The sequence below is a fragment of the Vanessa cardui genome, chromosome 28, assembly GCF_905220365.1.
Source record: "Vanessa cardui chromosome 28, ilVanCard2.1, whole genome shotgun sequence".
In the NCBI taxonomy this organism is placed as follows: domain Eukaryota; kingdom Metazoa; phylum Arthropoda; class Insecta; order Lepidoptera; family Nymphalidae; genus Vanessa; species Vanessa cardui.
This window is the reverse complement of record NC_061150.1, coordinates 6,471,472-6,486,204: the sequence shown is the minus strand read 5'-3', so window position 1 is coordinate 6,486,204 and position 14,733 is coordinate 6,471,472. Positions and strand designations below refer to the sequence as shown.

Genomic DNA, 14,733 nt, shown 5'->3' with positions numbered 1-14,733 from the left:
TTGTGTTCCGTTTTGAAGGGTGAGTGAGCCAGTGTAACTACAGGCACAAGGGACATAGCATCCTAGTTCCCAAGGTTGGTGGCGCATTGACGATGTAAGGAATAGTTAATATTTCTTACAGCGTCATTGTCTATGGGTGATGGTGAACACTTACCATTAGGTGGCCCATATGCTCGTCCGCCAACCTATTCCATAAAAACAAAATTTATTTACGACATCACATTAGAAACTTCTACTTTACTATATTGTCCATGTATTATATACGAAAACCTTCCTCTCGAATCACTCTATCTATTAAAACAAACCGCATCAAAATCCGTTGCGTAATTTCAAACATCTAAGCATACATAGGGACAGATAGCGGTGAGCGATTATGTTTTATACTGTGTAATGATAATGAAGATTTTGCACCCTTTTAGTAATCAAGTTGAATCCTTTATCCGACTTGGCTGTATAAACGAATACTTAAGCTGACTTAATTAAAAAAAGAAAAAGACTCATTGAATGTTGACCACACACAGCACTGTGTAATAACGCTATGCGTTTTAATTACTATAAACAATAATGATTAATGCTTTTTTCCGTCCGTTCTCGGTAGAATCGACATTCCGGTCCGGTTCTGATTCTGTGTATAATTAACTTGTTAAATTACGATTTTAAATTGCTCGTAATTCTGTGTTTTTTTTATAAGGGTTAAAGATGTGGGTGGTGACCACTGATAATGGCGAAATCGAAATGTACTTTATTCAAATAGGCTATTATAAGCATTTTTGTATCGCTATTTAAAAATTAAGTGAAGGTACCACCGCGTGCTTGCCTGAGTTTGAACCCACAGTCATAGGTTAAAATGCATGCGTTTGCACTGGGTCATCTCGACACTTAAATACCTCAGTAACATTATTTACACGCCAATATTCTAACTTAAAAAAAAAGTACAGACGAATTGTTAACCTCCTCCTCTTTGTCGGTTGAAAATGACGAACCTTTAAACTATTCGACTAACCCAATGATGTTGTAGTAAACAGATTTGTTATCAACGCGCAAAAAGTGAAGACTAGAAAACGTCCTAATTGGTACGTTTGCCATTCAACTAATGGTACGTTACGTAGTTACGTAGTAATACGTTATAATGCATCATAATTACGTAGAAGTACGTTTTGCGTAATTAAAACATCTAGTTATCCCTTTTACTTATTGTTTTTATCAAGCTATCCTTTTTACTTTTAACGAAATGTAAAAATAAACTAAAATAAACGGTCCCCGGCGCGGCACACGTTTTTCTGTTGTTTAGTATGGATATAACATATCTGTTTATTAAAATATCATTGGACTACCCTTATTTCATCAGTCAGGGGTTAAATATATATCTACTTATTTATAACCAGTATCCAAAAAAGAGCTGAGATCGCCCAGTGGTTAGAACGCATCTTAATCTATGATTGCGAGTTCAAACCCAGGCAAGCACCACTATATATAGAGCTCGGCGAAGAAAACATCGTGAGGAAACCCGCATGTGTCTAATTTCATCGAAATTCTGCCACATGTACATTCCACCAACCGGCATTGGAACAGCGTGGTGGAATGTGTTCCAAACCCTCTCCTTAATGGAAGGCCCTATCCCACCTGTGGGAAATTTACAGGCTGTTACTTTACTTTTTTACTTTCATCCCAAAAATACAGTTACATGTTTCTATCTTAAAAAAATACGGATTTCCATACAATCAATCAAAATATACTTTATTCAAGTAGGATCTTTCAAGCACTGTTGAATCGTTATTTAATAATTAATTGAAGCTACCAAATGTTTAACCCCTTCATCCCCTTAGGGGTAGAATTACCAAAATTCGTTTCTCCGTGGGTGTTTACTTCGAGAGAGCCGAGATGGCCCAGTGGTTAGAAAGTGTGCATCTTAACCGATGATTTCGGGTTACATTGTTTTGCTTCACACCAAATTGCATCAAATTTGGTTCAGCGGTTTGGTCGTGAAAGAGCAACAGACAGACAGAGTTACTTTCACATTTATAATATTAAAATAATATAGATTATGATTATCAATTATAGTTTATGTGTATGTGTGTGTAATAAATAAATTAACCCCATGTTATCCTTGTTCCAGGTAAAAAGAACCACCGAAGGAATACATTCCAGAATAGCTAAACCCCATTTTGTATAGACTGTATATAGAAAAAAAAAAACTGACCAAAATTTTTCTACCAAACTTTTGAAAGCAACCAAAGTGCGTAAATAAGGAACATGATGGTGCCACAGCAGTACTGCCTCCGGTGGAAGCACCACCATTCGAATGTGCAGAGCATGTTCGCACAGCTCCTCGAAAAAGGTGAGGTTTTATATGTTTTTTTTTTTTTCATAAAATTTGATTTCACGAAGGAAACGCGTTGTTTAACGTTAAGTGTGTGTCTTTTGGAATGATGTATGGTTACTACATATAGCGATGTATACTGGTTGTTGCGGTTTCGTTCGATTTTTGTGAGGTTGTCGTGTGTCATGTGGCAAAAATTAGCCCATGTGCTTTTATTGAAGTTCAAGTTTCCTTCATACCATGTATTAAATACTCCAGTAGAAAGTATAGTATTCTATTGCCCTGAAGTTTACAAATCGAATTTTTTACAATAATTTTTAAATGTCGTTCCATGCGCGACTCTCTTTTGTTTTTTTAATAATCCGTTTTCGCGGGAAAGCATCTTGTATTATCTTATACAGCCATACCAATGACGTTCTAAAATCGATTACACTTTTACGAAAAAGGATACTCTAAAAAAAAATTAGTTTATTAAATATATCATAAAAATATAAATGTAAGAATAAGAATAAGAAAATGTTTATTCAGGATAAACATACATTGCAAACATAATTATTAAAAAAAAACACAAAAATAAATTAAAATCATAGGAAATATTTAACATTAACTAACTAACTAACAACAATAACTATAAGAAGACAACAAAAAAAAAAACAAACAAATTAGCATAAAGAAATATTTCTAACACTTGTTCCATCAAATTCGGTTCAGCGGTTTCGTAGTAAAATAGCGATAGACAGAGTTACTTTTACATTTATAATAATAGTATAGAAGTATAGATATAAGTATTGAGTAGAGAATAGAGTTTTTAGAAAATGTGCTCACAAAATATTTCTTATGTCAAGGCTATTAGAATGCCGTTAGCCGGAACCGCGCTGAACCTTCGAAACACTCGAAATGACTGTACATTCAAAAATGGAATTGATTTTGCTTTTAACTTATTTGGACTTTTAGGATTCCCTTGTCCAATATCAAAATCCTCCTAATTTATTCATTTAAAAGACATGCTACGGGATCTCCGAAATTATAGAAAATACTTGAAATGTTTGCACAGTTAGTTCTAAATGAGAGACGCATTGTATTTGAATAATTCAAGCCGTAGGGGGGGGGGGGGCGTTGTTGGTGTCTCTTTAATTCTTGAACGGCTGATTAAGTTAGATACTAATTTCTACAATTAAACTAGTTTCCTCGTTCAAAACCGATCTGATAGTGTCTAGAATATTAGAAAACACACATCACAAATGTCAATAATAATTATTCTAAATAAGTTCCAAATTCAAAAACTAGTTTTCTATTTTCGAATACGTTCCAAATTTAAAAAAGGAAGCAACGGACTCGATTTAGTTCTTATGTAATTAATTTTGTTAATTCGATCGTGCCAGAAATAGATTCGAAATCTTATATACGAATAAATTTGTAATTAACTGAATTAATTATTAATCTGAGTTGGACCAGTGGTTAGAACGCGTGCATCTTAACTGATGATTGCGGGTACAATTCAGACAAGCACAACTGAAGATTAATATACTTAATTTGTGTTTATAATTTATCTCGTGCTCATTGAAGGAAAACATCGTGAGGAAACCTGCATGTGTCTAGTTTCATAGAAATTGCCAAACTGCCACATGCGTATTCCATCAACCCGCATTCCAATCCTCCTCAAAGGGAGAGGAGGCTTTAGCCCAGCAGTGGGAAATTTGTAGGCTGTTGTTGATTAAGGGTTCAATCTCAGACAAGCAGAAATTAACTATCATGTGCTTAATTTGTATTCATTTGGAAGGAAAACTTCGGGAATAAGGCGTGTATTTTTTTTTTCGCTGGACAAACGCTTTACGCGCTTCCCCCACGTGATGGAAAGTGGGGGGGGGGTGACTCCCCGGTTTCCTGAACGCCTAGTGCGCCCAGATCCACCGGGTTTACCCACTAAAAAACCAGCGGTAGGTACCCTCTCCGTCTCTCGGCGGACGCCACGGGATCGCTTACGCATGCTACCGTGACGCCCTGACGAGTAAGGCATGTATCTGCCAACTCGTATTGGCTCAAAACCTCAAAATGGAAAGGAGATCTTTGCCCACTCGTGGGATACTTATTAAAGATATTTCTTAAAATTCGTACTTAGTCGATTGTTTCGAAAATCCATAAGAAATCGTCATAGTTTTGTACGATGCGCGCGCAGTCGAGAGTGTATCGATTATATACGTATGTGTAGATGCGCATGCGCAGATAATCAAATTGGTCAATTAATTAATTTAAAGCTCATGTCCGGTAATCGTCGAGAGATAACATAGTATGTGATACGAGATTACATGTACGATAAAAGGGGAATTAGTATTTATTGATTACCTTAATAATGTATTTGTTTTTTTATGCTATTGGTTGTCAGACGAGCATATGGGTCACCTGATGGTAAGTGGTCACCACCGCCCATAGACATTGGCGCTGTAAGAAATATTAACTAATTCTTACATCGTCAATGCGCTACCAACCTTGGGAACTAAGATGCTATGTACCTTGTGCCTGTAGTTACACTGGCTCACTCACCCTTCAAACCGGAACACAACAATACTGAGCACTGTTGTTTTGCGGAAGAATATCTGATGAGTGGTTGGTACCTACCCAGACGGGCGTGCACTAAGCTCTACCACCAAGAAATTAATTATAAATATTTAATTATATCTACGTAGTATGAAACAAAGTCGCTTCCCGCTCTGTACGCTTGGATCTTTTAAACTACGCGAAGCATTTTGATGAGGTTTTCGTCGATATATAGAGCGTTTCAAGAGGAAGATTTATATGTATAATACATGCTTATTGTTATTGAGAAAAAGCTAAGAATTTAATTTTGCCTGGTCGGTAAGAAATTGTGATTTTTTGCTTTTTCGTTGTAGTTGATACTGAAATTAGTATATCCTTATTATATCCGTGCGTTTATACGCATAGATAATATATACAGTGAAACCTGGTTAAGTGAGACTTCAAGGGACCTGCAATATTGTTTCACTTCAAGAGGTATTCCACTAACCCAGTGTCTCAGATAATAGGCATAAAAAATGTCTCAGATATAGAGGTGTGATCATTAAATAAAACAATGTCTTATGAAAATATAGATGAGGAATAAGTTAGCGAACGAACGGTGGTACTGTTTCAATTGACCATCAATAAGAAAGTGTAATACTTCTATACTGAATAAAGTTATTTGAGTTTGAGTTTAAACAAAACGATATTATCTCAGTTACAGAGGTTTATGCATATAAAAATTAATTGCTGTGGCATTTATAGAGGTAACTGTGATGATAAAACAAAATAAGTTAAAACAGTTAGAGAGGTTAGCTTCGTCCCACTGACAGAGGTGATTCAATGGCAAAGTGATGGGACCGCAGCATGAGTTCCAGTTATGGAGGTATTTCACTTACCCAGGTCCCACTTAACCAAGTTTCACTGTGCATATATAGTTAAAATTATAGACTAATCAAGCTCTCGCCCAATAATATCGCAGCAATTTGCTGGTAAATGTTCTTTATTTGGCCTTTCTCTTATGGTTGGAATAGAGTGTATACAATAATAAGTATTGGTGTTTTACGATATAATCTAGTTATGTTGCGCAGTACACCGTTTCTGACAAATAAGGAATCTCTGGGGACCAAACCTTCCGTGAGTTTCCAGTAGCTCGCTGATTCCTTAAATTTTACATTGTATAGTTGTAAGCGTAAAAAATAATTACATGATTGGCATCCAATTCTGTCACAAGTATTCGTTTTATAATTAAGTTTTAATTTCTGTTTAAATTCAATTTAATTTTTAAATAAATTTTAATTATTTTTTAAAAAGTCTAATTCGAGCTCCCGAAACTTTACTATCTAAATCATGATAATGAATTGTGCATATTTGTTTTATATGTTAGAACGCGTGCATTTTAATGGATGATTTAGGGTTCAAACCCAGGCAAGCACTACTATATATACGTGCTTAATTCATGCCGTGCTCGGCGGTGAAGGAAAACATCGTAAAGAAACCTCCATGTGCCTAATTTCATCTAAATGCTGCCACATGTGAATTCCACCAAACCGCATTGGAACAGCGTGGTGGATTATGTTCTAAGTCCCTCTCTATAATGGGAGAGGAGGCCTTAGCCCAGCAGTGGGAAATTTACGGGCTGTTACTTTACTTTTATGTTGATTTATAACAAATAACACCCAAAACATCAAACTTTCTATATGTCCATATGTACGCTCCATCCAATCTTCGCGCCAAAAAGTAAACCAAAGCCTCTTCGACATGCGTTCGCGCGCGCTTTTTTTTTTAATGTATCACGCTACAAGGTATTGATGCATTCGGCGTTAAAAATATATCAATCAAGAACTCTTTGCAGAGATATTAGCGGATAAGATTTGTTTATCTGTAGCCCAGCTTTTGTAGAGCTATTCATTTATCACGTGAGACGATTTTCGCTAATTTTTGACGCCCTCACCCCTATGATTAGAAGAAATAAGAATAGGTGGAACCTCACCCCCCGTACATAATATTTAAGACGTAAGCTAAAACTCAAACTCAAATTCCTTTATTCATTATAGAAGCATCACACTTACTTATTGATTGTCAAACTAAACACTACCACCGGTTCGGAAAAAGGAACACCCTGACCTGAGAAGAACCGGCGAAAGAAACTCTGCGGGTCTTTTTTTTGTTATTTTTTTTTTTGTCAAATTAATAAGGTACATAGTAGTATATGATTAGAAATAGCCAGGAGGCGATCGTTTAATTCCCAAGGTGTGCTATCAAACATAAGAATGTAAAGGTAATATAAATAAACGTTTGGTTTATTTTAATGTTTGATTTTGAAAGTATAAATTATTTGAAATGTTTATTTAGTAATTTCAAAGGTTTTAAAGGAGGCCTTTTTAAAATTATTTTTTGATTTTTCGTAACACCTATCGAAACTCCTCCCAACCCCCTCGTAAGGGAACGTAAGTCATGGTCGAGACCCCCCCCCCCTAGATCGTCTGACGTCATAGGAATTTCGGCTTCCATACTTTGTTCTCGTCGTGTCCGACGATTTCTCCGAAACGCCGGACGGTGCTCGAAATGACCACCAATTAGGAGCGAAGACGCCAGATTCATTTATAATTCAGGCAGTGCAATAAAAATATCTGTCGACACGTGAAATTTGAAATATAAAAACCGTAACATTAATTAATTGGGAAGTCTCGGTTCGGAATTGTGATGAGATTTTCGGTGACAGGGTTTTGAGGAAGCGTTTGGTTGTTTATTTTTTTTTATGAAGTGATGCATTTGATGTACGGTCGAGGAAAGAAAAGGTTCGTCACCTTAGGATCTATATTCGTGTGCTCACATTTTTGTCCACTGCTGGACATAGGCCTCTCCAAGTGCACGCCACTGTGGTCTTTCTCCGGCTACTCGCATCTAGCTCCTGGCGTCTTGCGTATATCGTCACTCCACCGTGCCAGAGGACGTCCTACACTACGTTTGCCGAGACGCATTCTCCACTCTAGAACACGTTTTCCCCAGTAGTTTTCGTATGCTCAGTATGAGCGATCTGCTTTACCGATCGAGAATGACGTATTGCGTCGCAATAATTTGATGTTTAGATTCAAAAGTTACTAAGAGTTTAAGACTTGATAAGGAAATTTGAAAACTGACGAAGGTTTTCTTACTATGGCAAGGAGAAAGTTATAAGGTCAAGGTTGGAATGTAACCAATTTACGACGGTTGTATAGGATGCACCAAAGCAATCTTCCAGGAGTTTGGCTGCTTTCGTAATCGACGACTGTTCGGCAAAGTGCGCCAACTATCCGGTTTCTAACTTAGAACGTACCAACGAGATGGCCCAGTGGTTATACCGCGTGCATCTTAACCGATGATTTCGGGTTCAAATCCACGCAAGCACCTTATATATGTGGAAATAGTTTATATATTTTTTAAGTATATTATGTATTTGATAATGACTGGCCACTTGTAATGTCCAAAACGTCTGTCAGTTTTTATATTCCGTCTGTCACTAAGATTGATATGATTACGTTGAAAGAAATAATGAAGTTAATGTGAATTAAAAAACGTGTTGTGCATTAAATCAAGCTATATCCCACATATATGTGCCTAATTTGTGTTTATACTTCGTCTTGTACTCGGCGGTGAAGGAAAACATCGTAAGGAAACCTGCATGTGTCTAATTTCATCGAGAATCATTGTATAGAACCACCGAAGTAAGAAGACGGGCTTCTTACTATTGCAACGCTAATGCAAAATATACTACAGAAACATTCAAATCAAATCAATTTATTCAAGTAAACTTCACAAAGAAGCGTTTTTGTATCGTCAACAATCAAATACTACCACCGTTTCGGAAAGCAGCTTCTAGCGAGAAGAAACAGCAAGAAACTCACATAGTTGCTCTTTTTAAATAAACAGATTTACAATGCTGTTGTAAATGTGCAATTTACAGTAATTAGTGTCCTATGATGGAACCCGAGCCTATCTCCAGGCGTTTCTTTCTAAAAAAGTACTCTTTTAATGAATAATATGATTTATATATTAATTTAGTCTTAATAATCTTTTTAAATTTTGAGAATGTTAAATTTATCATCACTACGATTTTCTTCTTTCTTTACTATATTGTCCATGTATTATATTTCTTTACTTATTTATTTATTGATAAGGAAAACGTACAAAACACCATTTATAGGTTTTATAATAAAGGTAATTACATTTTTAGCTGAGTGTTGTTTCAATTAAAAGTTATCACGGCATGGAAAAGGACAGTTTTTTCTATTAATCGTACACAACTATTTTTCCTTTTTCTTTTTTTTTGTTCGAAAACCTTCCTCTCGAAACACTCTATCTATTGAAAAAGACCGCATCAAAATCCGTTGCGCAAGAGCTAGCGCGCACTGGTGATTTTTGTCACGGTGACTAAAATGTTTGTCATTGTCACGTCACGTTTCCAAAGCGGAGTGCGCTCATTAATAGAGACAGTGACAATACATTTTCGAAATCGTAGTGTCATTTGCCACTATGGATTTCGAAGAGACGGTCGTTATCTGTGAACTCGTGAGACTCGGCAGAAAACGAAAGCGAAGAGAATACTGGCTACTAATTTCTTGTCGGCAGTCAAATTGCAAATGGCGAAAGACTGACGACGAGAGCGACAAATTTGTCGCTAGTGCGCGCATTGCTATGAAAAAATGTAAAGACGCTGACAGTTTCGTCACGGGCTTGTTCGCCGGTCGGCGGACACAAATGTCACCCAATAGTCACGTCGTAAAGTGCGCGCAACTCCTTACATATTCACGGACTTGACAAAAGTGACGAAACAGTCACCGTGACAAAAATCACCGATGTACGCTAGTTCTAATTTCAAAGATCTAAGCATAAATAGGGACAGACAGTAGTAAGCGACTTTGTTTTATACTATGTAATGTTAATGATGATATTTATTCAAGAGATTAAAAACGGATTAATAACCCGTTTCATTTGTATAAATCCGATCCCACGATTCTCTCTATCGCTAATTAAGTATATAAAAATAATGTTCTCATCGGAAATAAATTAGCATAACTTTTTAAAATTTTCCTCGACATCCTTAGGTATCGTGTAAGTTTATTAATCGTTTGTAAATTGGTTTCGTTTGTCAGGGTTCCGTGTGTGGGATGTTAAAACGATATACTTGCAGTATCATTCTTTTGTATGATCTGTTGCTAGTTATCATCAATGACTTCGAATCGACGATTTGTGCTACGCGAACTCGAATTTTAGACTTTCCGCAGACATTTTTAACTTTGCCGTTTCGTTCGTAAAAAATACATTAGCTAAAAAAGGCCTATTATTTGATACAAGATTTTATAGATGATAAGAAAGCGTGGAGTTAATACCTGTTGACTTCCAAGCAGGATATATTAATTTAAATAATCGTATTTAACTAACATGACTTTGTATTTTTTAAATGTTGAAAAAGATTAACTAATGGGTTTCTTGCCGGTTCCTCTCGGTGGAATCTACTTTCCGAACCGGTGGTAGCTTCACTTAATTGTAAAATGACGATTCAAAAGTGCTTGTAAAAGCCTACTTGAATAAAGTTTATTTTGATTTTGCCTCATTTATTAATTAAATTTTAAAAGTAAAGCTATCTATTTGGATTGTAGATTCATCAGAGAGCTAAAGATAACCAACATTTAAAGTAAAATTATGTAAAATGTCTCCTGCCTGAAAGTCAACTAGTATAAGATCTTTGCTTTTTATATAATCTCTTTATCATTTTACCGAGTTTATTGAAACTTTTTTATGGTATAGGTTGGCGGACGAGCATATGGGCTACTTGATGGTAAGTGGTCACCATCACCCATAGACAATGACGCTGTAAGAAATATTAACTATTCTTTACATTGTCAATGTGCCACCAACCTTGGGAACTAAGATGTTATGTCCCTTGTGCCTGTAGTTATACTGGCTTACTCACCCTTCAAACCGGAACACAATAATACTGAGTACTGTTATTTGGCGGTAGAATAACTGATGAGTGGGTGGTACCTACCCAGGCGGGCTTGCACAAAGCCCTACCACCAAGTAAAACTAAATTCAGTAAAAGATTACTTTTTAGAAAAAAAAAAAACAAACGGCTTGATATAGGTTCCATCACAGGACACTAATGATTGTAAAGTTCAGTGACTCTGTATAAAAGAGCAACTATGCGAGTTTCTTGCCGTTCCTTGTCACTAAAGACTGCTCTATGAAATGGTGGTATTAAATATTGACGATTAAAAAACGCTTCATTGTGAAATTTGATTTGATTAGAAAGTATTCATAGTTCCATTGCTAAATAGAGTATATCGAATTATTAAACGACTATATAAAACTGTCATTCGTATCTAAATAATTGCTATAATTAAAATACAATTTTCATATGACACGTTATAATCACACTTAGAATTGTTTGAGGCGTTCGATCAGTACTGCCTCGGGCCGATCTGTCTGGATATAAATTTAAATGTTTTACGTAATTTAAATTATTATACACTTCATTCAAACTGTTTAGATATTCTAGGTCTATAAACAGATATTGTACATGTATTATTTCATTTATAAGCATACTATCTGTTACCAGTTTCTTTGCTCGCGTAGAAAATATAAATATTCTAACAAATCCTATGATTAATTAAATTAAAAAATATATATATAGAGGGTTAATTTGTATGTATGTATGTAAGAACGGTAAATACCACGACCGATACAAACAGACTCGACCGACAGACAACCGAACATCAAACCGTTACTAAGCGTTCTGCCGTATTTATGTGATTCCGCTCTGTCCTGTTTGAAGAGAGGGTAGTTCTTGTAAGAATATATCCACAAATTAACTTAATATATTACATTGATGTAAGACCTCTTTGTGTAGAATACGTTTTCCAATTAAAAAGTAGCTCATGTCCTTTCTCAGGCTGTAGACTATTTTTGTGTCAAATTTCATTTAAATCGGTCCAGTAGTTTGGGCGAGTCAGACAGAGTTGCCTTCGCATTTATAATATTAGTATGGGTTTGTAATTATTGTTCTAGTATTAACTGATGATCTATTTTTTATGGTATAGGTTGACGGACGAGCATATGGGCCACCTGATGGTAAATGGTCGCCATAACCCATAGACAATGACGCTGTAAGAAATATTACAATTCCTTACATCGTCAATGCGCCGCCAACTATGATGTTATTAGTCTTCATGGATGGATGGAGATGACATTTTACATTTGTATATATTGAGGAAGGATCTATATGCATTCGAATATTACCTCTGAACCGATTTAGATGAGATTATCTGTGGAGATAGTTTAAGATCCAGAGTATCTTTATGAGTTCAAAATTGGGAGTAATAGGTTGCTTTGCTTGAATTAAACAGGTAAATCAAAGGTTCAACTATTGGGTATACAAAAATCTAATCATATCTACGTACAGCCAGAGTAAAACCTTTGTCAGTTTTCAAATTCATTCCTTTATCAAGTCTTAAACTCTTTGTACCTTTTGAATCTAACGCACTAAACAGACACCTGCATATAAAATTAAACTTACACAGTATGATAACTTGGTTCAAAGTGGTGCAACATCTTTGGACTACGTTTAGTTTTTTATCAACGTGAAACCTTTTTAATGGAGTAATTAGTAATTACAAATTTAACTTAGATGTATCTTCTACTGAATTGTCAAAATATGTCTGCTCGATCGGTAAAGCAGATTATCGCTCGTACTGAGCACGCAAAAATAGATCTTAGGTGATGAACCTTTTCTTACCCCGACTGTACATTTATAGTATGTTTTATTGTTCACAGAACGCTTCTGCGACGTCACGCTGTACTGTTCGCCTAACTTCGCGACACAAGTGCCCAACAAGGACACCGTCGATCCGCAGAACATACGAGGGGTGTCCCTCAGGGCGCACAGGTTGGTCCACTTTTTTATAATGACTCTATTAATGAAGAAAGTGGTTAAACGTATATTAGGTATGTTGTTTATGGATTTTAAGGACCGTGTTGTTGTATTGTTGTGTGATAGCCCAGTCGTTAGAACTCGTGCATCTTAACCGATGATTGCAGGTTCAAACCGAGACAAGCACCGCTGAATATTCTTGTGCTTAATCGGTCGGTTCGGTTCGGCCATTTCTTAATTTTTCTTATAAATTAGGGGGGATGGTGTAAGTAACTAACTAATATAGTCGTACGTTATAAATGAATGGTTCCTATACCGCAGAGCTGGTGTCAGATCACATGGTATGTTTATATTTATGAATAGATTATCTCTACCTAATGTTCATGCCTACTATCTTATCATTGTTGCTGAATGAATGGTACCGTCAAACGTAGGTAGTTCGGGTAAATGCAACTATCCTAATATAATGTTATTATATTTATTAAAATTTATATATTTCAACGCAGGTGTATTTTTATAAACATGTTTAATGGCGAAAACATGTACGCGCTCGTCCTTTAAATTACTGAGCCGTTTACGATAAGAATACTCTCGATAAATTAGATGTTATTTTTTTTTTTTAATTTAATTAATTACAGATAACGAAACCGTTTAATGCAGTTAAAGATTCATTCTGATTTGATTCTCGTGTAAGAATCCTTGTAGTACCACTCGCTGAGACGCTGATAATATTTTGGACTTTTTTTTTTGGTTATCTGTATTTCATGCGTTATTGTACTATCGTTTGTAATAAATATCGTAACGGCAAACTAACATATTCGGACTGGTGTATTTTTTAAGTGATATAAATAAATTCGTGCCGTTTTTTTTTTATTTTTTTGGTGTCTCAAGATAATGTCTTGTGTCGGAAATTTTAATAATGTAAATGATAATTTTATTTATTTTTTAATTAATTAAAACAAATGTATATTTAAGAGCTGTGTTCAGTTCAGTGGTTTGTGTGTGTGTCTTTTGAGCGGGTGATCAGATCAGGACGAGAATTTATTTTGTTTTTTTTTTTTTAATTAGTAGATGTATTGGTCGGTCTAGTCACTTCGTGGTGAACGGTGAGTGGACACCACCGCACATATACTCTGACAGTGTAAATCTTGACAGTGGTAGTTATTACTATACCGTCGAATCAGCACCACACACTACAAGGCTAAGTATAGTTGTGGTGGTAGACCTGATTCCATCGTTATAATCCAATGCCGAATTGGTAGGCAGATTTTCATGAGATACGTGAAACCTGAATGTTTCCACGTCGAATCTGATCGGCATATCTTGATGTAAGTGCCTTTATCATGTTGCTGGCTGTTAAAGTATGTATAATATATGTACATGCATATATTACTGTAAAAAAAAATTAAAAATATAGGGTTGGTATTCTTGTCTAAATCGAAATTTATTTTTTTTTTTTAATTTTCCGTAACGTCCTTTAGGTATCATGTAAGTTTATTAATCGTTTGTAAATTGGTTTCGTTCGTTAGGGTCCCGTGTGCGGGATGTTAAAACGATACATTTGTACGATCAACAACAACAAAAATCTGTAAATTTGGTGTCCAACTGTGGTTGTGCTTGCCTAGATTTGAACCCGCAATCATCGATTTGATACGTTCTTACTACTAAGCCATATAGGCTCAATGAATAATTCAAGTAAAAAACATTCGTAACGATAATCGAAGCTATTTCTAGGACGTTCGAATAAATAAAATCAATTTCATAACATCGATAGCGATCGGTTGCTTCAAATTTTTAAATTTGGAATATATTCTAAAATAGAAAACTAGTTTTTAAATTTGGAACGATATCATTTATTTTTATGTAACGGTGCTTTTTTTATCTTTGTTTTTATTTATAGTACGACACAACTTAGATGTAGCATCGGCGAATTCAATAAAACCGATTACTGCCGTTACACAACCAACAGAAACAGCTCCCTATCGCG

At 35.6% G+C, this 14,733-nt stretch overlaps 1 protein-coding gene across 1 annotated transcript in view; it reads left to right on the top strand.

Annotated features, from left to right (window-relative positions):
- The window catches only part of LOC124541513 (protein tramtrack, alpha isoform-like), a 131,668-nt gene that overhangs the window by 93,677 nt on the left and 23,258 nt on the right, over window positions 1-14,733 (top strand). The window contains exons 3-4 of the mRNA XM_047119428.1: window positions 2,117-2,338; window positions 12,650-12,761. Of these exons, the coding sequence (XP_046975384.1) occupies window positions 2,254-2,338; window positions 12,650-12,761 (197 nt within the window). The 5' untranslated portion in view covers window positions 2,117-2,253. The remainder of the gene's footprint in view (window positions 1-2,116; window positions 2,339-12,649; window positions 12,762-14,733) is intronic.